We start from the raw sequence: 27,895 nt of genomic DNA on the forward strand, positions 1-27,895 counted from the left end.
TGACAGTATACACTTCTGTTGAAACCATCAGTCCACATTATTTTTACTTAATTTTTTTTATTTCACGTTTTATAGCATAATTTCTGGTGAAAAACTAAACTACACTTGATCCTTAGATAGGTATATCCACCAATCAGAGAATCGTGGCAAAAGAGTGCAGCAGCGATCACCTACTCCAAATCAAGTTGGTTTCCTTTCAAGACGATCACTTAGCTGCTGCGTCAGTAGCTGACACTATGGGAACATCTCTCAGGAGTGATGATTTTTGAAGCCTTATAAAATCACGGCAGTCTAATGGCATCGCTTGATGCTCCGCCACTGTTGCGTGCACCTTCGTGGGCATATAAACTGGAGCACAGCGTCATTTCATTAGAATTTCTCTTTAGGGTAGTGAATACATCTCTCGTGCTCTGGATGACCAAATCTCCCTGCCTGTGGTCTGACGAACGGTTCCTACTTAGTTGGTACGACTCAGAGTCACGTCGCCCAATGGTATTTTTCATCGAGCTGCATGACACAGCTGGTCAAAAAGTTTCTGGTGCAGAAGCCTTCATGATGCTTGACCGTGCAAAGGGGTTATACTGAGATCCCCCCCAGTTGAAGGTGCAGTTGTGGCACATCTATGCCCCTTATCTGCATAGGGGTCACACCTATCACATCTGTAGTTAACACCTTTTGGTCATGAAATTCTTATGGGGAGCGAGATTATGGTAATGGTTATTTAAGTTTTCTCCTTCCTATTTTTCAATAGGACTGTGTTGATGCCTTGTGCATGTAAATCAATAGCAAGACACTGTGGTATACAGTTCCAATAGTGTCAGCTACTGATGCAGCGTCAAAGTAACAGATTTGAAAGGGAACTTCTCTGCCACAACTGCTAGCTGCACTACTGATTTCTCGTTGTTAGAACGCTGTGCTCCAATTTATATGTTTGCGATGACACGTGCATCAGGGGCGCCGTCTGCCAATAGATTGCTGTGAATTTAAAGGGCTTCAGAAATTGTCACTCCTGAGGGGAGTTCCCAAAGCATCAGCTACTGAGGCAGTGTCTTGCGCCCTTCTTTCATGGAACCATGGTTTCATGGGTACGTTTCCCTACACTCTCAAACCACGTATATGCATGCATATATCTAAATATTTTGCAGTGTAGAGTCTATACTTATAATCAACAACTTTTCATCAATAATTTTATATTTCTACATTGTTTTTATTTTTGTTTAAATCATTTGCAATGCTTCGTGGGATTGCAGTTCATCCCCTCATGAAAGACCTTTGTACCTTTGTATTTCTGTCCGATTTTAAATACTTTTTTGCTTTAAATCTATAATGTTTTTAACATTATGATTCACCTCTAAGCTAGTTGATTTGGTTCATTGGTTAGAACTCTTTTAGGAAGGCTTTAATAAAATCCCTATAGATTTTTATATATATATATATATATATATATATATATATATATATATATATATATATATATATAGGAAAAACACTTCTGGAACCAAGATGGCTAAAAAAGTGGGCAGGCAGTGTTGTGCTCTGTAAGTAGATTTCTTACCACTTCAAAGGGATAGTTTACCCAAATATTTTAATTGTGTCATCATTTACTCATCCTCATGTGTTTCAAACCCATATAACTTTCTATCTTCCATGGAACACAAAAGGAGATTTTAGGCAGTGATAGCATTCGTCGCTGTTCACTTTCATTGCATCTTTTTTCTGTACAATAAAAAGCTAATTGTGACTGAGTAAATAATGACACAATTTTACATTTTGGGTGAACTAACCCTTTAATCTGTCTCTTTGGCTAAGAATTCTAAACAGGATCGTTTTCCAGCTCTGAGGTCTGTTTGCCTGTATTTTTTTTTTTTCCTGGAGTGCCAACATAGTCATTCAAACCCCGATCAGTGTCTGCTGAGTAATAGCGGAACAGGGATCTCTTTCTCTCAACCACTCCAGATGAGGGGGTAGAAATGAGGGATGACAGCCAGCTGACTGTGCTCCCCAAGTCTAAAAGCACTGAAAAATACTACCTCTCCATTTGAGCATAGGCTTTTCACTGGGATACAGCAGCAAAGAGGCTTGTGTACAGAGGGCTCACCTTTACAGTGTTAATAGTATAAATTTGAAACGTCAGCATCCAAACATTTAAAATATAAAAATACTGGCATGCCTGATACATATACGGTGTCTTTTTTTTTTTTTTTTGTGGATGCTTTGTGTCGGGGTAAACTCTGGACTCTGTCTTTCCCATTTGAGGTTCATTCAAAGATTCCATGATGCTGTTGAATTATTGATACATTTTTTTTTTTTATTTTCATTTCTTAATTCTATAAAATTGTATGGCATTCCAGAGTTGGAAAACAAACAAAAATGGTATTTAAAAATATAAATTAAAGGTTAGAATCTGTTATAATTGCTGTGTGATTATATATAGCATAAAACCGGCACTCAAAGAGTGATTTCATTAAGCAAAATGCGTATGCAACAAATCTAGAGAAAATGACTGTTCTAAGGTGAGGATGTGTAGACAAACAGGTAGCGAGATTGAAGAAATGCTTTAATGGAAATATATTTCAGAGCTCTGACCCCATACCCGCTCTGATTAAAGCAATTTCAAGGTGCACACATCTTTTGTGTGTTTGTTTGTATGTGTGTGTGTGTGTGTGTGTGCTGTGTGTGTGTGTGTGTGTGTGTGTGTGTGTGTGTGTGTGTGTGTGTGTGTGTGTGTGTATATCTATAGTACCCGCAATCCTCCAGCTCTCTTCTTAAATCCTCTTCACATGCTTATCAACCTCCTGCCAAATTGGAAAACCTCTCAGCACCTCAAGTACCAAAAAATGATTTTTATGTGTAAGTCTGTATGATTATCTTTCGACACCTGGCCTGAGAGTAGATATTTTTGATTTGACATGCTGTGTGTGTATGTGTGTGTGCATGTAGCTCTATACATGCATATCTGCTTGTGTGTGTTTACACCTGAGACAGAGATTTGTGTGGGACTATGTGTGTGTATGGGTACGTGTGTGTGTGTGTGCAACCCCTCATCCAGTTTCATCCTAAAACCTCTTACACACTCAAGTGCTGCATTCACAATGCGATTGGGACCATCCAAAACCACTACATTTGCATTGATTTATTAAGTCCTCAGTATATTTGGGACACAGTTTTAATGGCTTGTGTGATCTATTTTTAGAATGTGAAATAATTGGTTTATGTGAAGTTTAGTGCACCATCAGTTTTGGATCTGTGGAGATGGATTGCTTCGTGACTCCGTTATGCACTGTAGATTCAATTTTCTCAGTGGGTTCGGTTACAGTGAAGTACAGTTTAGTTCAACTGGATAAGCATATATTTACCTCATGTAAATGAAATTTCTTTTGGCCTCTTTTTGTATTCTGCACTCAAGTGTGGTGTTAATCCTTGTCAAATACCTCCTTCTTGCCTGTTTATTGGCGTGTCACTCTTTGCTTAAGCTCAGTATTTGAAATCTGTCTCGGCACAGTGGTGGACAGAGCAGTGTGTATGTGTTTGCACAGAGCGTGAACCATGATATTCATAAGCTGCATCGTCGCTCATTTATGTGTTTGTGTATTCTGAGATATCAAGCTGTCACCTCACAAGGATGCAGTCATTATTCTTAACTTAGTCAGTGACTGTGAGCAGCAATTTCTGTCTTTCTCCCCTCTCCTGTATACAATTGCTCGCTGTTTGCTCCTGATATCATTTTTCTCGCTTCTGTTCCCTCGATATCCTTATCGTACTTTCTTTTTCTGTCTCTACTACTCTATATATTTACCTTTCTTTTTTTCTCCTCTGCCCCCTGTTCTCTCTTCTAGGATGCCAGTTCTTCCTTTTTCCAGTTTGGGGCCTCCCTCCAGCAGGAGGCGCTATTGATGCTTGCCATAATGGAGGAGTACGACTGGCACATCTTCTCTGTGGTCACCACCAAGTTCCCTGGTTACCAGGAGTTCATTGCAACTGTACGCGTCACGGTGGACCACAGCTTTGTACGTTGGGACCTTCAAAGTGTAGTGACGCTGGATGGCGTTGGCGAACCCGAGGATCGTGCCCATGTACAACTTAAACGCATCCAGTCGCCAGTCATCCTTCTCTACTGCTCCAAAGATGAAGCGGCGATGGTCTTGGATGAAGCCCGTTCATTAGGACTCACTGGGGCAGGCTTTGTGTGGATTGTTCCAAGTATGACAACGGGGAATTTTGAACATACCCCGGAAGCCTTTCCGACAGGGATGATATCTGTGGCATACGACGAATGGGATTATCCCCTGGAGACACGTGTGCAGGATGCTGTGGGAATTATTAGTTCTGCAGCCGCTGCCATGTTCCACATAGAAGGCCGGATACCTGATGGAACAGCAAGCTGCTACGGCCAGTCAGAGAAGCCGGAGGTGCCGCCAAGTGCTCTGCGCAGGTAAGCAAACATCGTTTACTGTTGCATGCATGAAAATCACTTATCTATTGACACAATTATATTGAAAACAGGCACAAACATGTATAATCAGTTGAAGTTAACTGTAAAGTCTCAAAGAGACAGTTCACCAATAAATAAAAATGTTGGCATCATTTACTTATTCTCATGTTGTTCAAAACCCATGTAACTCTCTTTCTTCCATGGAACAGAAAAGGATGTGTTAGGCCTGACATCCTCAGTCACCATTCACTTTCATTGTAAGAAAAAAATAAAGTGAATGGTGACTGAGACGAACATACTGCCTAATAGGATGGTGCATAAATATTTATTTTCTGATTAATCATGATTTTTTGAAAGATCTCTATACTGATTCTTAAATCCCAAGATGGATCTTTTACTCTATGCAGCAACCCTCTAAAATGTAACAAAAAATGGCTAAAAATAGTAACTTTCAGATTTCACTCACGAGTGATTATATTATGAATAGCATACCGTATAGGTGAAGAAGTTCAGTACGAGATCCTTTCACTGCATGTTGTGAGTAAAGATTTGGTTTGATTTGTTCCATGTAATGTGTGTCCAAAGACGAGATCCTCACAATCTGTTCGTCATTGAAAAATGTCTCTTTTAATACCCTTTTCTGTTCTTTACATTAAGTTATCAAAAACAGCAACAAATAAACTTTTAATTGTAATCACACGTGGATGCGATAAAAAATCTAACTGAACTGGGTTCCTTAAAGAGACAGTACCGGTATTTAGCATGTGTTCTGCAAATCTGCAAAAATTAAGCATGAAAACAATAAACGTGTGTTTGTGTTTGTGTGTGTGTGTGTGTGTTAGGGCTGGGCGAAATGTCTTTAAAATTATATCTCAATATATAGCGCCGCCATGTGCGTGCACACAGATCAGCGCGTCACTGGTTTGTTCTGAATCACACACAGACCGTGTTTATCTGTCTTTAAATCAGCCTTTTGTGGATTAATAATCACATATGAACAACTTGCTATTTCAACATTATTTTGATTAATTGTGCAGCCCTGAAGGACTTTGAAATTAGTCTACTGATGCACTCTTTATGAAACTTAATGGCCAACTGAAAGCACATTAAAATCATTGCGACATTCACAATAATGTTACATTTTGTACCGTCAAAATTATCGAGATTATATTGTTAATATTCAATATATCGCCCAGCCGTTGTACAAAATGGCGTTTAGCCCCTGGGCAGACAAAAGGAAAGGGGCCAGAACTACACTTGCTACTCAGATATATTCTTTGTGTGTGTGTGTCTATACATATATACAGGTATATATATTTACATTTTACATTTATTAATTTGGCATACGCTTTCATCCAAAGTGACTTACAAAAGAGGAATACATTGTAAGCGAATCATCTTATTGGAGACAGTGGTATGAAAAGTGCTGTTATACAAAGTTTCACTATCATCAGAATAGTGCAACAGGAGTTTTTTTTATTTATTTTTATTTAGTGACTGTTCAAGTGTGCATGGAAAAGATGTGTCTTTAGCCATATTTTGAAGACAGAAAGTGAGTCAGCTTCACGGATGGAGTTGGGAAGGTAAATCCACCAACGTGGTACAATGAAACCTAAAGTCCGGGAAAGTGTTTTGGTGGCTATTTGTGTTGGTACACCAAGGCGCAGTTCTTTAGCCGACCACAGGCTTCTGTTGGAACGTAGCTCTGCAAAAATTATTTTAGGTATGCTGGAGCAGACCCAATGACTGTTCTGTATGCCAGCATCAGAGCCATGAATTTGATACGTGCATCAACTGGCAGCCAGTGAAGAGAGACAAGGAGTGGTGTAACATGCGCTCGCTTTGGTTCATAAAAGAAAAGGCGTGCTGCTGATTTCTGAACTATTTGCAGGGGTCTAATTGCACATGCAGGGAATCCTGCAATGAGAGTGTTACAGTAGTCATATATAGTCTATATATATATAGACACAGCATATATGAAATACAAAATTTGCAATTTCAAGACATCAAATTTTATGATAGACATGGATTTGTAAATTAACCACAATTTTTATTTACAGTAACAAAAATTATGTAAAGCTAATGATAAAATATAATTAGTGAAATTCACATTTTGATAATGTACCTAGTTAGAGGGTCCCCTGTATAATTAACAACATTAGCTGAGAGATAATTTCTTTCACAAGTAAGCAAAATGGACATTATAACTGAAATACCCAAATTAATTGGAATCAAATCGAGAGCTTGTGAATCCGAAACTAACTGAATTGGAAAATCTATATCAATACACTGCCCTACTGCCTACATCTCCTTTTGTGTTCCATAATGTACAGTTTTCAGCACAGTACTTGCTCACAGTGTTTACATCAATGTTAACATGATAAAGCACAATCATTTTCAGATTGTTACATAAAAACAGAATTAGAATATTTTTACCAGGTGTTAATTATCTATTTTTGTTATTTTTCAATTGTCTTTTATGTATAGATTGTTTTAAATACTGTGCTAGACCCAGACTTATGATATGAAACTATGAAAATCCATTATAAAAATACAAATGATTACATGTTTTAGTTACTAGTCATCCCCGCCTTCCTTGACCTGGGGGGAGACAGACAGGAGGGGAAAAAACAACAAGAAAAAAAACCGTCGCATGGTCCCCAATCACTCCTCCACACTTTCAGGTGGACAACAGCCGCTCCTCCCTGGGTGGACCGGAGTCAAACCTCTGACCCCCAGCAGACAGAACGCCCCTCCGCTTTTCTGGCAGCATGTGGGGACACTCCTCCGCCCCTGGCAGCGGCTCTACCGCTCCAGGCGGTCGAGGAGTCCTGTCCCCACTCGCCCCTTGCACGGCAGCCGTTCCCGGCGTCTGGACGGTCGGGCTACTCCGTCACCCGGCGGATGGCAGCGGCGCTCCCTTGGGTTGACGGCAGTGTTGAGGACTCTGCGATGGGCATCCCTCCTCCTTCCTGGGTTTCAATGTAAGGGGGTTAATGGAAAGAAGGAGGCGAGAACCGGCTTAACAATATAAATTATATTTAATTAAATAAAAGGCACACACACAAATACATAATGGGACGCTGCCCATGATACTCTCTCTCGAACTGTCATCACTGGCCGCCTTTATCCCTCGCACGCCCCATCAGGCCGATTGGGGACCGGGGTTGCATCATTCCAGCCCGGCCCCACCCTCCGGATCCGTTCTACAGTCCCTAATAAAGTTTTTTTATTTTTCACGACTTTCCAGAAAAATCACAAAATGGACATAAAACTCCTGAGATTCATATACATACATTGTTTGGACATCATTAGTTGACAAATTAAATAAACTAGAGAGTGTGACAAATGTGTTTTATCGAAAATATACTATCCTGAAGTCCACAGTGTCAGAAGTTGAAGAACCACCCAGTTATGTAGGCCCAACATGTTGTGCATTTTGGCTTGCCTCTCTGTGCTTCAGCTTGGCCATTTACTTCTTTGGATAAGCAGTTGCTTTTACAAGCCTTTTTTAAAAAAACAAAGAAACTGTAGTATCCAAAATTAGAAATAATCCAATTGAAAGAGTACTTAAGTAATGAGTAACTCATTACTTTCACAAATTACATAATGGACGTTAACTCCCCTATATTCCATTACATAATACACATTTAACATGTGTTACAGAATTATTTGTATTATTATTATTATTAATAGAAATTCTCCATTCACCATGACCAATCATTCACCATTGTGTTGTTCCAAACCTGTATGACTTACTTTCTTCCATGCAACAAAGAGATATTAGACAGAATGTTTGCAGAAGGAGTCACTATTTTCTTTCAGTGAATGTGTTGTTTATCTGTATATTTTGAAAGTGAACATGAGGATTGGGAAATGATGTCAGAATAGTAAATTATGACTGAGCTATAACTTTAAAGGTATAGTTCACCCAAAAATGAAAAAATGTCTCATCATTTACTCACCCTCATGCCATCCCATCCCAGATGTGTGTGATTTCTTTTCTTCTGCAGATCACAAATTAAGATTTTTAAAAGAATATTTCAGCTCTCTAGGTCCATACAATGCAAGTGAATGAGTGCCAAAAATGTTATGCTCCAAAAAGCAAATAAATGTAGTGAAAAAGTAATCCATAAGACTCCAGTAGTTAAACCTATATATTCAAAAGTGATATGATAGATGTAGGTGAGAAACAGATCAATATTTGTAATTTGCTAGACATTCTTCTCCCTGTGCAGAGAAGAATGTGAATCACCAAAAATAAAGAAGAAGAATGTGAAAGTGATCTGTTTCTCTGTTTCTCATCCACACATTCTCATATCTGATGATACGACGGTTGTAGGTCTGATCATTGACAATGATGAAACAGGCTACAGAGAGGAGGTGCACACTCTGACATGCTGGTGTCAGGAGCACAACCCTCTCCCTCCAAGTCAGTAAGACCAAGGAGCTTGTGGTGGACTTCAGGAGAAAAGACAGAGAACACAACCCCATCACCATCAACGGTGGAGAGAGAAGAACTCACATGGTCCGTCCACACTGAGGCCATTGTGAAGAAGGCTCACCAGCACCTCTTCTCCCTGAGACGGCTGAGGAAGTTTGGAATGAACCACTACATGCTCACACGGTTCTACACCAGCACTGCAGAGAGTATCCTGACTGGCTTCATCACCGCCTGGTACAGCAACAGCACCGCCCTCAAACGCAAAGCCCTGCAAAGGGTGGTGCGAACTGCCAGACACATCATCGGAAGTGAGCTTCCCTCCCTCCAGGACATATATAACAGGCGGTGTGTGAGAAAAGCTTGGAGGATCACCAGAGACTCCAGCCACCCGAGCCATGGGGATGCTCTCACTGCTATCATCAGGCAGGCAGTATCGCAGCATCAGGACTCGCACCAGCCGACTTCATGACAGCTTCTTCCCCCAAGCAATCAGACTTTTGAACTCTTAATCTTTCACGATCAATATACATCAGCACTGCACTTTATTAATCTTATTAATCTCACACTGGACTGTCATAAATTATATTCTCTCATAACAACACACTGGCAACTGATTATCAACCGACAGCCTGAATGTCAATACAGCACAATACAACCTACTGTATATTTTATATATAAAAATGTTATTGTATACTGTAAATTCTATATTGTGTGCATGTGTATTCTATATTGTGTGTATTGTATACTTTACTGTACATTGTATATTATTATTTGTATATTGTGTTGTGTGTAATTATGTGCATATTAGATATGTAAATTATATTGTGTTAATCTGACGTTTACTGTAAATTGGTATATGTCTCATCACTGTCATGACTGCTATGTTACTCGGAACTGCACCCAAGGCTTTCACCAGATATACAGCCATGTATATGATGGTATGTAACCATACCAGATGTTCATGGTCGAGTGACAATAAAGTGATTTGATTTGATTGATTTGATATCACATCACTTCTGAAGATATTGATTGAATCACTGGAGTCTTATGGATTACTTTTATGCTGATTTATTCATTTTTTGTTTTAGCCATAAATGTTGGCACCCATTCACTTGCATTTTATGGAACAAAAGAGCTGATAAATTCTTCTAAAAATCTTAATTTGTGTTCAGCAGATGCAAGAAAGTCATACACATCTGTGATGGCATGAGGGTGAGTAGCACTTTAGCCCACTACACCACCACCGCTTGAGTGGTGAACTGCTTAGCAGAAGGTTGTTGGTTTGAACCCCACAGCCACCACCATTGTGTCCTTGAGCAAGGCACATAACACCAGGTTGCTCCAGGGGGATTGTCCCTGTAGTAAGAGCACTGTAAGTCACTTTGGATTAATGCTTCTGCCAAATGCATAAATGTAAATGTAATGTAAATGTGAGTAAATGATGAGTGAATTTAAAACTTTAACCCTCTGAGGTCTGAGGGTGTTTTGGGCCCTGGGAGAAGTTTTGACATGCCTTGACATTTGTGCTTTTTTCAGTTGCTTAAAAACATATTAATGGATAAAGTCTGATAACACTGTATTCAACACAAACTGGGCTACAATAATATATGAGCAACATGTGTGTACATGTTTGTATTTTTGAGAAAATACAAACATGAAATTTGAAAAAACAAAATTTTAAGTAATTGAAATAAGGCCTTATAACACATACTAAATATTTGTCCACACTGGAAAACTGGATCTTGTAGCCTAGAGTTTTTGCTACAAAATGAAGTGAAAACCATCCTGATCACTCATTCATACAAAATAATATAGTAATTTAACTTTTGTAAGACATTTTTAGTGTTAGAAAGGTCATATGCAAGGAGGCGTGAATGAGCATGAATATTGATGGTAATTCACACCTGAGGAGACAAAGACCCCTCCCCTGGGCCTATCAATGAGGAATGTGACAGAAAGAGAATGAATGTGAGGAGACTTAATGATCAAAGTCAAGCTTTAAGTTAAAAAAAGTAAGCGGACTAAACATTTTCTTTACATAAACACTTTACTTAATTTTATACCTACACTACAGTTTAAAAGAAGTCTCTTCTGCTCACCAAGACTGCATTTATTTTATCCAAAATACAGAAAAAACAGTGATATTGTGAACTCTTATTACAATTTAAAAGAACCATTTTCTATTTGAATATATTGTATTGTAAAATGCAACTTGTGATCAAAGCTGAATTTTCAGCAGCATTACTGCAGTCTTCAGTGTCACGCGACCGTCGACCCCAGAAGGTTAAGTGCTCTTGTCAGATCTGGATGAATTTGTCAATAAGAACAGAGGTTTGGAAACCTTTCTAGAAGTTATTACGGTGAAAACGTGAAAATGTCCCACAGGGACATTATATATAATGCTGAAATATAAATCAAAGCAAGATTTTATTAAATATAATAATGTACATTTGATAAAATGTGTTTACTCTTTATCTTAACATGTATATTAAAAATGACAAACAGAATATATATTTATTGTATTAATATATTATTTAATAAGAATAACAAGTAAGGTTCAAGTATTTTAAAAGTTTATATGTGATATTGTTTATGCGTCAGCCCCAGAGCTCCAACGGTCAGTGTATATGTTGCGGTGTATAGGCGGTGGCGGTGGTGGAGGTGTAGTGGGCTAAAGCACATAACTGGTAATCAGAAGGTTGTTGGTTTGATCCCCACAGCCACCATCATTGTTTCCTTGAGCAAGGCAATTAACTCCAGGATGCTCCGGGGCGATTGTCCCTGTAATAAGTGCACTGTAAGTCACTTTGGATAAAAAGCATCTGCCAAATGCATAAATGTAAATGTATATGTCAGTGTCCGAATTCATTCACTCACTGCTGAGACAGTGCACTCACTGCCATTCACTATATAGGAAATAGTGAATGAGTGAACAATTTTGGACACAGCCACTCTCTTCGCCATATGATCGCCTCACACTTAACTTGGATGTTTATATGGATTTATACAGTTAATCAGCCTGAAGTAGCTGCAATCGCTTCCTGTAAATACGTAAATACTGCTCATAGTGGGGTCATAGTGCACTGATATATTGATGCTCTGATTTAAAAATGTACACTTAAAAACTGATGTCATAAGAGCCCATTTACAGAATCACCCTGAAAATGACCATCACGTTACACAGAAAAGCCTGCGCTAACATGCCACAACTTACCTCGATGTGATGCCTTAAGTTGAAGCTGAGATTTTAATGTTGAAATATCAGCTTGTCTTGGTGTAAAATGAAGGCATTGCATGACAAAACATTTTTTCACTGTGCTGAGCGGATAAAGTGTTAGACTTTGAAGAGCTTGATGTTGCAGCAGTGATGGACTCAGCTTGAGTTACAGTCTGTGACAGTGCGCGCAGCTGTGTGAACTTCCACTGTCTTAAAAGTCCCATTCAATAAACTCTCAATAAATTACACATTAACTAAAATTAAACCCAGTAATATAATGACAGGAACGCCGCCAATTGTAAAGAAGTAAAACTAAAATTATTTATTCGAAATTTACTTGAGTGAGAGTAAAAAGTACCCACTTTTAAATCTACTCTAGAAGTACATTTTTCCCCAAAACATTTACTCAAAAAAATTTCAAATACATTTTTTGTAAAAGCAAAAATGTTTTGCTCTGCTAAAGAATTGAAGGTATATGAGAATAGCACTTCAAGAAATGAATAGTACTTTTGAGAACTGTGTTTAAAATGATGTAAACTCCCATGAGTGAGCTGTAGAGCTTCTGTAGCATGTTTCTCGAGCTTGTAAAAATGTGTTACTTATACAACAAAGAAATGGCTATTATTACAGAAACTTGATTCCTTAAAAAGCTTGTTTTATAATGTGTAGGAAATGTTCTTTTTTTTTTTCAAATTTAAAGAATACCACTTGTGACATTTTATTTATTTTCTTGAATTTAATGGGTCTACACAGTGACAAAAAAGGAGCCTTATCTGGAAACAGATTACTTGCTCCATTTGAGAGGTGCTGGATATTTCAGGAGACACAAAGATTTCTATTTTGGATCGCATATAATTCCTCCTGCCTCAATTATTGTATTGGTTTTCAGTTCCGTTCTGAGTACTGAGGGCAACCTGTGATGTCTACACTGTCCATATCTCACACGGTAGTCAGAAACAAATGCTACTGTTAGTTTAGATTGCAAAGGCACTTATGCTGGGATTTTTTTCAGGAAGCACAGTTATCAGGAGTTGCCATGGGTTACCATCAGTAGCTGTTTGCAGCGTTGGTATCCGTCTGCTCCGAGTAGGTGTTCCTTTTGATCTCTCCCTCGTTGCTAAGGCTGTCTGTATCTGGGACACTGCAGACTCTTCAGTGTGGGTGCATTTTGTATGATGCCACCATCCTCAGAGCTAGAATTAACCTTCGAAATGCTTCCAAAATATATGGATAGATAAATTGTAATACTTGTTATAATACAGTATACACATATTATACTGTAAGCAGTGTCATTTTATGTAATTTAAGAGATTAGAACAGTATGTTTTTTAAAGGAATACTTCACCCAAAGATTAAAAATAAGACGTTAGAATGACAGCCTCAATCACCATTCACTTTCATTCTATGGAGAAAAAAAAATATGAACTGAAAGTGAATGAAGACTGAGACTAACACACTGCCAGTCACTTTTGTGTTCCATTGAAGAAGGAAAGTGATAGGGGTTTGGAGCAACATGACATTGAGTATGACAGAACATCTCAAACTATCCCTTTAAGATTCGAGTTGAAGTTGTAGATTACAACTAATACATTCATTTTAAAACAGTTGGCTGTATATCTGCAGTATTTCTTGAGGCAATCACACACACACACACACACACACACACACACACACACACACACACACACACACACACACACACAGTTGTGTTTCCATGTTTTATGGGGACTTTCCATAGACATAATGGTTTTTATACTGTACAAACTTTATATTCTATCCCTAAACCTAACCCTACCCTAAACCTAACCCTCACAGAAAACTTTCTGCATTTTTACATTTTCAAAAAACATAATTTAGTATGATTTATAAGCTGTTTTCCTCATGGGGACCGACAAAATGTCCCCACAAGGTCAAAAATCTCGGGTTTTACTATCCTTATGGGGACATTTGGTCCCCACAAAGTGATAAATACACGCTCACACACACACACACACACACACAAAGAATATATCTGAGTAGCAGGTGTAGTTCTGGCCCCTTTCCTTCTGTCTGCCCAGGGGCTGAACCCCATTTTGTACAAATGTATATGTTGTCTTAATTAAGTCGATTATCTCCCCTCCAACACACACACACACACACACACACACACACACACACACACACACACGCATACATACAGCTGCCCTCAAACAGTAATGACAGCAATTAGTCCATATATTTAAGTCAACATGAAATCAAAATTTACCCTCTTTACTTCCTTACTACATGTTTCTGGTTTTATTGTGCATGATTCATCAGTGTACATCATTCCAAATAAATAAAAAAATAGGTTTGTCTTCACAATGTTACATGTTTCCTGTTGGCTATTTACATGGACAGTAATAAGCTGATAACAATCAAAAGTCAGCATATAAAAAAAAAATCAGACCATGCAGGAAAACTGCATTTACATAAGATTTGAAATCATCTAATATCAAAACGTAAACAAACATGTGCAAAACACATGTTCACATTGGATAAGCCGATAATAATGTCATTAAAGGTGTATCCAACACGAAATCAGGGTTAATGGGTAAAAATCTGCCTGTCAATCGGGTTTTGCTTAAAAACCTTACTTTGCTTATGACCTTACCCCGATTAAGGAAAAATGTTTAAGGCATTTACATGACCACACACATCGTCTGCTTATGAAGTATAATCTGTGTAAGATCATACATGTAACGCACTCATTGTTAACAAATACCTAAACATTTTCTTAGCCATTGTTTTAGGCCACTGTTGTAGGTGAAACATTATTTCTAAATTCTCATCGATTATAAAAGCCAATAACACAGTCATTTATAGGGTTAGTTCACCCAAAAATTTAAATCCTCTCATGATTTACTTACCTTTAAGCCATCCCAGATGTGTATGACTTTCCTTTTTCAGCAGAACCGAAGTGAAGATTGTTATAAGCACATTTCAGCTCTTTATGTCAATACAATGGAAGTATACAGGTGCCATCAGTCTCCTGGCTATTTGATGGTCCAAAAGACCTATTTCGGCAGCATAAAAGTAATCCACACACCTCCAGTCAATCCATTTATTTCTTCTGATGCTAACTGTTAGGTTTATATAAAAAATAGATAATGAAAGCTTTTTTAACTTTAAAAAATCCCTTCCTGCCAGCAGTCGACGCATCAGTGATGTGAGATGTCGGAAGCATGCACTTTATTTATAACAGAGGGATGAACGTCACGCAAGAGTTAGGTAACAGCAACCGGAAGCAAACATTTTAAGATAAAAACCTTTTAATTATCAATTTGTTTCTTACACCAAACTATCAATTTGCTTCAGAAGACATTAATTGATCGACTGGAGTCATGTGGATTATGTTATGCTACCTAAATATGAATTTTGGATCGTCAAATAGCCAGCAGCCTAATGACACTAATACTTCCATTGTATGGACAAAAAGAGCTGAAATGTGCTTATAAAAATCTTCACTTCGGTTCTGTGGCAGAAGGAAAGTCATACACATCTGGGATGGCTTAAAAGGTAGGGTTGTGCAGCAAAGCCATTATATGCACTGACGTGCACAGAACGGGGGAAACAGGCACGCAAGCCCCTACCATAGCCTACAAATACATACATTAAAGGAAATTCAACAAAAATAATTAAGCCAATAAACAGGTGAAACTCTAGCCCAGCGGCGGCCGTGTCGTGGAACTCTGGCTCGGCGGCGGCCGTGTCGTGGAACTCTGGCTCGGCGGCGGCCGTGTCTAGGAAATCTGGCTCGGAGGTGGCAGTGTCGTGGAACTCTGGTTCGGCAGCGGCCGTGTCATGGAACTCTGGCTCGGTATCAGCCTCCCCCACAGTGAATGTGGAACCAATGATCTGCAGGGCGAGATCGATATATTGGGCCAGATTGAGGGGACTGCAACCACCAGGCATCAAGGAGGAGATGGACTCATTATGTCCAACCCAAAAATGTCCTTGAGGGCGAGCTCATTAAAAGCCACCTGACAGGCTAGGGCACAAAATTCCTCAAAATAATCCTCCAGGGGACGACTCCCCTGACAGAGGCTCAGAAGCTGAACTGCTGGATCCATTGTGTGGTCTAGTATTCTGTAATGTATTGTAGCTGGCAATGACAAAGACGATGAAATGAAGAACCCAAGTGCAGTTTAATAATCAATGTGAAAACCAAAAACTCTAACTATAAACGTGAATAAAACATAACATAAACTTGAAACATAAACATAAACGTAAACATAAACATGAATATGAATATGAATATGAACTTGGTAGGCTAGTCTTAAACTTGACATAAACTTGAAATGTGCTACACAAACAAACATCAATACTAGACAAAGGACAATGGTAAACATGAGGGCTTAAATACATGACACGGGGGAACATAAACCAATGATCATACAGAACACTAAACAAGATAACAAGACAACTAAACCAAACCAATGACAAACTAGGACTGATAATAACATTTCAACTCTTTCCCTCATGGGATATCTCCATGGTCCTCCTGGGCCTTCGGGAAGCCCCCTTTGAGCCACTAGAGTCAGTCGAGCTGAGAGCCCTCTCCTTAAAGACAGCCTTCCTGATTGCACTCACCTCCATCAAGAGGTTTGGGGACCTGCAAGAGTTTTCTGTCAGCAACACTTGCCTGGAGTTCGGTCCGGCAGATTCTCACGTCATCCTGAGACTATGTGCTATGTGCCCAAGGTTCCCATGACCCCCTTCAGGGATCAGGTGGTGAGCCTGCAAGCACTGCCCCGGGAGGAGGCAGACCCAGCCCTCTCGTTGCTGCGGCTGGTGCGGCCTACTCCCATAATAGTTACATCCTGCTATACGCGCGCAGCAGCTTGCTTGCACCTGCATCAGCAGTTCACTGACATGGTTCAGCTGTTGTGGCGTTTTTCTATAGGGACCCCTAGTGTCACTACATCGACACAACATTGAGTGAATGACAGAAGGGGAAAGTCATGGTTACTGTCATAACCTCCTTTCCCTGATGGAGGGAATGAGACGTTGTATTCCTCTTGCCACAACACTGTACTAGCCACTGAAATGGCCGGACCTTGTCTCCGCTCCTCAGCACAAAACCTGAATGGAGTGGACATTCCAGCTCCTTTTATACCCGTATGTCCAGGGGAGTGGCATGCAAATTCCACTCGCCTATTCCCATTGGCCTTTTCTCAAAGAATGGGAGGAGTTCGGGGCTCTCAAGAGCGACCCTACAACGTCTCGTTCCCCCATCAGGGAATGGAGGTTACGACTGAAACCATGACTTTTGCGGTCCAATCAAATCCAAGTCCTGTCCTGTATTTTTTCTTGTTAACCAATAACCAATTTAAGGCCTGATATTATAAAAAATAAATAAATAACACAAAAAAAACAATACATCTCAGTGTAAGTCAGATATTAAAACATATAGGGGAGACCGGGGGCAGTTATAACAGGTCAGTTGTAATGCTGCTACTCTATATATCAGGAACAACCTACAGGGATGCCACTGCACCTGCAAATCGACAGTAAGAGAGAGACCACCTTTCTTCATACTGATGAAAATCAACCTCTTCACAACAGTGCACATTTTATACCCAAATGTATTTTGGGATACAAATGTAAATTTTGAAATCTGCAGAACAGTGTTTCAACTGACCACATTCATGTGTTAAAATCTGTCAGGACAAAGTTTATGAAAGAGATTTTATAAATTGTAAATTTTTGTTAAAGTGAGTGTAAATGCTGATTAAGCTCATTAAGACTTACATACTGTATATATACAGTACTGTGCAAAAGGTTTAGGCACTTGTGAAAAATGTCTTAAAAAATAATTCCATAAATAATTCATTTATCAATTAACATCATACAAAGTCCAGTAAATCAATATTTGGTGTGGGATATCTGGACACAGTTTTTCTTGGTTGTTGGCATATAGGATGTCCCAAAGAATTTGCAATGGTTCTTTAATCTATTTAGGTTGTCCCAATTGCTTTTGTTTGTTCATGTAATCCCAGACTGACTTGATGTTCAGTGGGGTGCTCTGTAGGGCAATGTTACCTCTTGCAGAGCTCCCTGTTTATCTGTTATATTCTATTTGCAAAATGAATGTTTGAGAGTATAAAATGTCTATTTCTTATTGACACACTCAAACAGATGATTTTAAGGTTGGGATGCAGATGAAAATTATGATATTAACAGCAGTAACATCTGTGGAAAAAATTAACAGCTAATGTTTATATGGCTAAATATTCTGACAGTGTGATTCTTTTCATCAGGCTCCTACTGATTGAACTATAGTCATATCTTGGAATTTATGAAGGCAAACAAAAAAAATGATATTTTCTTACAATCAGAGAGCATTACAAAAACAATGGCATTTTTGTAATGCAAAAAAAAAAAAAATACTAAACAGTCTAAATACGTTTAGAAACTTTTTCTGCCACAAACTACCATAGTTAATACAGTACATTTAGTAAATCCATGAGTTTTGCAACAGACAATTCTGTACCGGATTCTGTTCAAACGGGTTTCACATTCGTCCCCGCGCATCTCACTGGTTCACAAGCGCATATAATATAGTCTGTGGTTGAGGCCATTCCGCCATGTAGCGCTGTTTCATTCAATTTTTGAAGCGAGCAATATGTGCTCCAAAACATACAGATGACAGGAGAAGACTCATTAATTTGTGTGTGTGTGTGTGTGTGTGTGTGTGTGTGTGTGTGTGTGTGTGTGTGTGTGTGTGGTGGGGTCTCTGTTGCAGTGTACAATGCGCACAGCTGACTGAGGCTGGCAAGCATTATGTTGCGTCAAGTATATTAAATGAAACTTGTGAAATCCTAACAGCTGCAAAATGCATAGAGTGTAAACACTGGTGTATATATAATTTTATGTCCAAAATTTGCCATTCTGTATTGTGTGCAATGTGAGCTACTTTTACCACTTTAAGCAGTATTGGTGTTCCAAAAAATGGGCACACAAAGGATACACTAATGGCAGTGCAAAATATTTCACAAACATCTGATTGAAAAGTTGAACTTCAATATTTTCCTTTTATGTTCTTTGTGGCCAATGCAATTCACTCCTAATATCAGCTGTTGAATCTCTTTTGCAGAACCAAGCATATAAATTGAAAATCATGCACAAAAACATGACTATTTCTGAAGATATGTCTGGGATATGTCTTTTGTCTACAGTAACCATGTCACACATCAATTAACAATCAGCCATTGATATTGAAATGTTTGATAAAATATTTGGTTGGTATGAGTACTTAATAGACAAATGTACCTCTTTTGTGCCAAACAAATTGTTAGTGAAGATTCTGAAATGTACCCAAAAGTGAGAATTAAAATGAATTAAAAATGTATATTACAACTGATACTGGTCTCCCCTACATACTGTCATTTAAAATAAACAAAGTATACATTAAAACTGAAAAAAGATGCTTATAAAAGTGTGAATTGAAAAAAAAAAAACATTTATTGGCCAATACCGATATTTACGTTTACATTTATTAATTGGCAGACAGTGCTGTATTACAAAGTTTCAATAGCATCAGAATAGCCCCCCCGAAACACTGCGTAGGGCATCAATTTGGCCAGCAGCGGCCCTGATCTTTCGTTATGATGGTTAACTTAAGTTAACTGAATTTAGTTAGAGTTTCTGTTTGTATGTGCCAGTGCTTGTGTTTATCTCTTTCATTCACTGTGTTGTGAGCCCAACCCAATCCTGCTCTATCTGCTCGAGCACAAACACAACAGTTCCTTTCATAAGCACTTCCTGCAGCATTATCACCTTTACGCAGAAGCCACTTCCATGCCACTGACAAGTCTCATATTTAAGCGCTTGAGTGATTTCACAACCTAAAGCAAAAGTGTCTTCCTTTTATTTTGCTAGAGTTGTGGTGACTCCTTTAGTCCAAATTATTCACAGTCTAACACATTAACTGTTACTTGCATTATCATCAAATTGTTTAGACCGCCGTTTTTTGTTTAGTTTTTGTCTCACTCAGGTTTAATGTATCACTATTGTATTTCTTACTGTACTGTGTGGGTGCAGATGCAAATTTTAAGATGACTTCATCTGGGGGTATTTTCCTTACTTTGATATACTTTTAAAACATTAAACACCGAAGTGGTGCAAGTGCTCCATATTATGTGAACATGAATCTATTTTCCATGAACACATTTTCCCACTCGCTTACTGGTCTTTGATGTTGGCCTTGTTTACTTGCTTCATAGGCAAGACAAGATCTCTGGAAATCGATTCTGAAGCATTATGTTGTAAACTTCGCTCGTTGTTGACCTGCTATTTATTGTCTTTCAGTGCACAAAACCACATAATAATTTCCAGGGCAGTGCTTGTTTCATTGGATATGTCAATCTTGGTGTTCACTTTTATTGTCTTTACTATCGGAATGCCATATTCAGTCCCAATTATTCAGTTAATAACTTATAATTTTTTATAAGAGTCTGATCTGACAAATTTCTGTGTTTTAGGATATGGTCATTTCGTTAAACATTTCTCAAATCCTATGAAAAGACTTGCTTCTTAAATTTAAAATGCATACAATTTGTAACATAATTCACAAAAGACTAGATAGTGGTGCTTGACTGTGAAAAACAGTTATAAAAGGCGGCGATCGTGCATCTGTTCAGTCAGATTCTTTCTTCGGAGCTGAGCGGTTGTGTGATCAGCGAGCTGAGACACTCACGACTGTTCCATTCACCTCTAAGAGCATTGCTGTTGGATCCTACATGCATTACCAGTGGCTTTCCCCCTTCTCTGCATGCCAGTGCAGTCCACGACCCTGGGCACTTCAACAGCATTTCCTAAAAGAGTATTTTCCTCTAAAAGAGCAATTCACATCGACGTTGAACGTCCTTTTCAGGACGCGTCTTTATAAAGATGCCTTTCCGCCTTTGTGTAGTTCCTGGATGCGGTAGATATCTCTCCACTTCTGAAGGTCATATATGTTGCCTCACGTTTATGGGCTGCGATCACACTGAGGCAGCGTTTATGAATGGTTCATGTTCTCATTGCGAGAGCATGACCATTTCAACGTTGCGGTCGTGGCTTTCCTTCTTTAAAGGAAACAGCACTCCAGCCGCCCCCCCACGTCACGCCTTCTTCCCATGGGATTGAGGCAAACTTGTCTGGCGATGGAGCTGATTTGAGGAGTTCGGCAGGCACAATTTCGCAGGGTAAATCCCCGTGGACCACCCGCCCCCCTGCACGCTCGTTTGCTTCCTTCCGGGCTTGATGTGAGACCAGCTCGCCCCATGGCCAGTTTGATGCGCACAGATGTCCTGCATGCTTGCCCGGGCCGCCAAGAGCATTGGGCTGGACCGGTGGAGGGCCGGGAGGAGAATCCTTGGTTTCCTTATTTTCATTTGTCGCACCCCCTTCGGACTGCGGTATCCAATTTTCAATAAAAGAGCGATTTCCTCATCACCTGGGTCACCTAGCCGGTGCCCACAAAACGCCGTTCTCATGGTGCCCCGGCATCAAACCCTTACAGGCAAAGTGGCACTCTGGATGTAGAAACTTCACCTCCACATCCACATCTGTACAATGTTCAAAACCCTACCGGGTATGTGGAGCAAGGTAAGTGCTTTGAGTTTTTCTCAGCAAACATGCCTCAGGATTCAACTTTGCCTTCCAACGCAACACTACCTTCTCCCCGCCGCTGCAAAGCCCCACCAGGTATGTCAAAAATGATCATCCCCTTAGTGCCCCTCGTGCAGAGAACATGAATTTGGATTTCATTCCAACAAGATTGGTTCGCAGCGGTAGACCGGAAGGACGTGTACTTTCACGTCTCAATTTTGCCCTTTCTACGGTTCACGTTTGAGGGCCAGGCGTACCAGTACAACGTTCTGTCCCCTCGCGTCTTCACGAAGGTCGCAGAGGCCGCCCTTGCCCAGCTAAGAGAAGTGGGCATCTGCATACTCAACTAACTCAATGACTGGCTGAACTTAGCTCACACTCGAGAGGCACTATGTGCTCACAGGGACCAGGTACTCAGGCACCACAGCCATCTAGGGCTTCAGGTCAACTGGGAAAAGTACAAGCTATCCCCAGTTCAGAGCATCTCTTTTCTCAGCATGGAGTTAAACACTGTCTCAAAGATAGCACGCCTCACAATCGACACAACATCAATTGAGTGACAGAAGGAGAACATCTAGGTTACAAGTGTAACCCCCGTTCCCTGATGGAGGGAACGAAACGTTGTGTCCCCCTTGCCATAACACTGTACCAAGCAGCTGTAACGGCCGAACCTTATTCTCGGCTCCTCAGTGCAGAACCTGACTGAACAGACGCACGATCCCGCCTTTTATACCCGTATGTCCGGGAGCAGGACATGCAAATTCTGTTCGGCAATTTGGCATCTGCCTTTTTCATATTCAGAGGTATACGAGGCTCCCGAAAGAAGCCCCTTGTATCACTACAATCGACACAACGTCTCGTTCACTCCATCAGGGAACGAGCGTTACACTAGTATGATAACGTCTCAGAAAATATCAGGGTTTCACGGTATATGGTATTACCACTGATCTATATATAAAAATAGATCAGTGGGTATTACACAATTATTATTAGCAGTTACAATGTTTTTGTTTAGTTTTTTTGTTGAACAAACGCTTTATTATAATTGAAACTTGAAACTATTTTTTAATGGAAGTATGTGTAAAAAAAGGTCTCCCTTTTGAAAATAAATAAAATAAATAGAATATGAACGCTTACAGAATTATAATAATAAACTGAATTATAAACATGATAAAAAAAAATAGCATGTAACTAGAACATGTTATCTAACTAAAGCTATGCTAACATGTTAGTTTACATGTTAGCATAGCATGTTAAATTAACTACTAAATGAAAAATAACATCAGCTGTGTGAGCTTTAAAGTAATGTCCTCTGATTATTTATAATTAATATGTACTGCCTCCTGTCTGTACCTTTAATTCAGTGGTTCTCAACTGGTTTTGCTTCAGGACCCAGACTTTACATTGGACATCAAGTGGTGACCCACCATAGTAAAATGTAACCTGTATTTAATGTATCCTGGGTCACATTTCCTTTTATGTTGCATAGTTTTGTTCATAGTTTTTTAGTACAAGGACATGCATCAAGTGACATTATTTTTGTTGTTGACGTCAAATCTACAGGAAGTTTTCTCTCCCCCTTTTTAAAAACTGAAGAGCATATTTACTTATATGAGCCCATTATCGTCCCATTTGTTTTCTAATTTCAAACATAATTCAAACAGAACATACATATTACACAGGAGAAAAGGCTACTCATTACCATGGTGTTACGATCCCTTGTTGTCTGCCCCGTGTTTTCTGTTTCACTCGTCACTGATCACGTTCCATGTCACGTTTTCCGCGTTGTCCGCCCCATGTTTCACTGTCCTTGTAAAAACTACACTTCCCATGTTTCCCGGCCCTCATCACTGCCTGCACTGTGTTATTGTCCGCACCTGTTTGTTATTTTGTCATTTTCGTGTCTGTCTATATAAACCCTGTTGTTTCCCCTCTCCGTTGTCGATCGTTATCGTTTCATGTTCGCTGTTTGTTCATGCCTGTTCAGATGAATGTTCGTTCGAGGATTACCTGGCCCTTCGTGGATGTTTTCGATGTTCCCTTGCCCTCCGCGGATGTGGCTTCAATCTGTGTACCCCCTGGATGTTCTCTCGTGTTTTAGTTTGATTTTCCCATTGTGGACCTTTCTTTTGTTCCTGTGTTTGTTTATTTATTGTTGCAATAAAACTGCGTTTAGATCCGAACCTCTCGTCTGCCTTCTCCTGCTTCCCAAATCATAACACATGGTTAGGTCAGTGTAGCTCATCTTGAATAATAGTAATAATAATAACAAATTATAGTATTTATGAAAAATAAAATACTAGCTGAAACACATCTTGAAACTTTAACTACAACTGCCACTGTTGATATAAAATGAAGTCTAATAGATTATTCATTAAGATTATTTAATATGAAACTATAACTTTTTGTCAAAATATCACAGTTACTTTTACTCATGTAAAATCGTGAAAAGTTTTTTTAAAGGTGATGATGTGTAATTCATTTATTTAATATTTTAGCACATAACACCATGATGCTCTTTTGCTCCTCAGTGCTGTTTGGCATTTCAGGGCTGCCTACTGTTTGAGAGGATCGACTTGACTTTCTCCATAATGCTTTAAACTCGAAAAGTCTCATTAGAATTTAAATTTCTCACATTTTTGAGGTCTACACGCCGCAATATCGAGGGAAGCCCGGTCTTTGCACGCGTGCACCAGAAAGAAGAGCAGATCATGCTCGTGAGCTGGTTCTGTTATACTTGTGCGAAAGTGCAGAAGAGAAGCCTTTAGCTGATTGCAAGATTATCATTAATTCTGCCTCGGCAGTCTTAAATAGGCTATCACTTGGACGGCTGCCGTTATTTTATATATATATATATATATATATATATATATATATATATATATATATATATACACACACACTGCCTGGCCAAAAAAAGAAGTAGCCATTTGTATTTAAATAAGCAGATACTTAAGAGCCTATGAATGGATCTTTATTGAAGTGATAAATATGTTTCAGCTGGAAACAATTATTTTAACCCTAAATGATGCAGTGCATGGCTTCTCATTTCAAACAACCATGTCTGCAGACATATCCTGTAGTTGTGGAAAAGATGTTGCTCTGTTACAGAAGGGGCAAATTATTGGCCTTCATGAAGCAAAGAAAACAACTAAGGAGATTGCTGAATTCACTGTAATTGGGTTAAGAACTGTCCAAGTCATTATTAAAACATGGAGGGATAGTGGTGAAGCATCAGCTTTGTGGAAGAAATGTGGCTGGAAAGATCACAAAAACTCTTGGTGAAATCACACTGTAAAAAAATCGACAGTAGAACTCGCAGTTATGTTTTATAGTGAAAGTAAGAGCATTTCCACATGCACAATGTGATGTGGAAACAAATTACTTCAGTTTGTTAGAGAGCATAAAGATTGGACTATGGAGCAATTGAAAAGGGTCATGTTGTCTGATGAGTTCAGATTTACCCTATTCCAAAGGGATGGGCGCATCAGGGTAAGCACCTGTAATGCATAGTGCCCACTGTAGAAGCCTCTGGAAGCAGTGTTATGATCTGAGGTTTCTTCAATTGGTCAGGTCTAGGCTCAGCAATGATATGCAGCAACAATGTACTGAATGACCAGGTTATCCCATCAATTGATTTTTTTCTTTCTTGATGGCACAAGCATATATTTCAGGACAACAATGCTAAGATTCATTGGGTTCCAATTGTGAAAATGTTGTTCAGGGAGCATGAGGAATAATTTTCACATATGAATTGGCCACCACAAGGTCCTGACTTTAACCCCATTGAAAGGCTTCGGGATGAGCTGGAGAAGACTTTACGGATTGGGTCGACTCTCCCGTCATCAATACAACATCTCTGCTAAATATTATTGCAGCTCTGGACAGAAATACATTTTGTGATGTTACATAAGGTTGTCAAAAGAGTGCCATGATGAATGAATGCCATAATTAAAGCTAAAGACCCTGGCTTGTGTCCCAGAAGCATTGACCCACAGATCACTCATTCTGATCCAAAGCCATCTGGAGGCCCTCTCTGCAGCCTCCAAGGTAGACTTGATGGCTTTTCTTTTTGCAACCCGAGTGATGCCAAAAAGAGTGTAGACCTTGCACAGTGAATGGCCAGGAAAGTCTCTACACCCCACTTCAATGGACTTACAGCACGCCTTCCAGCCTCTCCTCCGGCACTGATCTAACAGCTCCTGGTACTTGTACCATTTCTGCTTATTTACCTCTTCCATATGTCCTCCTAGGGAACTGTCAGCTCAATCAGGAGCACCTACTTTGAAGAGGCTGATGATAGCACCACATTTACACCAAGTCGACTCACAGCTCCCAGTCAGACGCAGAGCTGACCAGACCAGCTGCTGATCTTTGCTTTGACTGAGGCTGCTCACCAGCCCTGACAAAGGCAATGTTCCTCTGGCCATGGACATACTTGTTGTTGGCTACGGCTTTGGAGATGGCATCTGCAACTGTCTTCAGCACCTGGTCATGTCACCTGCGGTAGCAGCCCTCCCCCAGGGCTGCTAAGGATGTGCTTGAGTGAACATTTTCCAGGCCTCAGAGGACATGCTGGATGATCAATCTTGGCCCAGACTTTGAGATATTCTGGGCTAGATTGGACATCATACACAGCTTGGACCAAGAACTTGATCTGCTTGGGTTCTAACTGGCAGATATCAATCCAGGAGATCTTCCACTCCAGCACATCCTCTGCCCATCCAGTTGCCACAGTGCCCTCCAAAGCCCTGTGTTTCAGCCCAGATTCTGCCATCTCCAGGCTTTCCTGGGCTCTCCACTTCCTGCCTGTCCACACAATAATGCCAGCTTATGCCACTCTAGAATCCTTTGAGTCCTGATAGAGCAGTGCCTCTCTTGTGCGAGAAACCCTGTACTCTTTATCGAGTCTGCTGATAGGGAACTGGAGTTTTTTGCTCCTCCCAGACAGTGCTGCACTGCCAAGGCTGCATGGCTGATCCAGCCATCTGCGGAGGTAGCTACTGATCTTCCACTTCAAGATCTCCAGTGTAAACAGGGTTATTTTGTACACCAGAAGAAGTGACTGAAGCTTATTTCAGTTTTTTCTTTTTAATAAACTTGCAAAGTTTTTTTGTTATTCTAGGGTATGGAGTGTAGATCGATGTGAATTTTTTTTTTAAAGCATGTTAGCATAAGGCTGCTGTGGTGGTGGGGGCTTGGTTAAGCGCTGGTTTTTGAATGGAGTGCGAGATCAGGAGATGAGAATGGCAAGGATCGTCACCTGGCACTTATGGTCTCTAACAGCTGTTTGTCATTGCAGTGAGAGTGGAGATGGGCTTTAAGAGCGAGCCAGATACCAGTCATGGGATTCTCGTGGGAGAGAATATTGAGTTTCAAAGGAATAAAACATACCATTTAAGTTTGATTCGCCGTATCCCGCTTCCTCCTTTTCCCTAACTGTGAATATTGTTACAGCTGCAACATAACAAAATGTGCAAAAAATTAAGTGGTCTGAATACTTTCTGAATGCACTGTAATTTTTTCATGTTGCATTAAGAGAATATCATAGTGACCTACTTTTTTGCATTTTGATAATAGGAACTGGGGTTAAAATGTGCGTAACTATCATGAAAGCTAAGGCATCCATGCCTAGTGGATCTTTTGTAATAGAGTAACCGAGGCGACTATGTGTGGTCTCTGTGGATGCAAATAGGTCCACCTCAGCTTCACCGAATACCTCCCATATCCTTTGAACTGACTTATGGTGGAATCTCCATTCACTTGTCCTGGCACCCTGGTGCAAGAGAAAATCTGCTCCTCTGTTCAGGTGGCTGGGGACGTGCATCGGTAGGAGGCATGACTCACTCCAAAGGAGAATTCAGCTCACCAGGACCAGCAATGGGCATGACCTTACTCCTCCTTGGTGATTTATATACTCCAAAACTGTAATGCTATCTGAACAATTCAGAATGTAAGACTCTTGCCATTTGTTTGAAATGCTTTCAGAGCCAAGAGGACTGCGAGCAATTCCAGACAATTTAGGTGCCACACAGTTTGTGGACCTGTCCAGGTGCCAAACGCCGGGCATCTGTAACACAGGGCTCCCCAGCCTGTGCTAACTGTGGCTACAGCTGTCATCAAGCCCAGTGTTTGCTGGAACAGATGCAATGGCAGTGTTCTCCCCAGCTTGAAACCTGAGGCCCAA

At 39.9% G+C, this 27,895-nt stretch overlaps 1 protein-coding gene across 1 annotated transcript in view; it reads left to right on the top strand.

Annotated features, from left to right (window-relative positions):
- The window catches only part of grin2ab (glutamate receptor, ionotropic, N-methyl D-aspartate 2A, b), a 127,593-nt gene that overhangs the window by 73,545 nt on the left and 26,153 nt on the right, over positions 1-27,895 (top strand). Inside the window, exon 4 of the mRNA XM_052127586.1 lies at positions 3,837-4,432. Within this exon, the coding sequence (XP_051983546.1) occupies positions 3,837-4,432 (596 nt within the window). The remainder of the gene's footprint in view (positions 1-3,836; positions 4,433-27,895) is intronic.

This window comes from Xyrauchen texanus, chromosome 5 (genome assembly GCF_025860055.1).
Source record: "Xyrauchen texanus isolate HMW12.3.18 chromosome 5, RBS_HiC_50CHRs, whole genome shotgun sequence".
Classification (NCBI taxonomy): Eukaryota; Metazoa; Chordata; class Actinopteri; order Cypriniformes; family Catostomidae; genus Xyrauchen; species Xyrauchen texanus.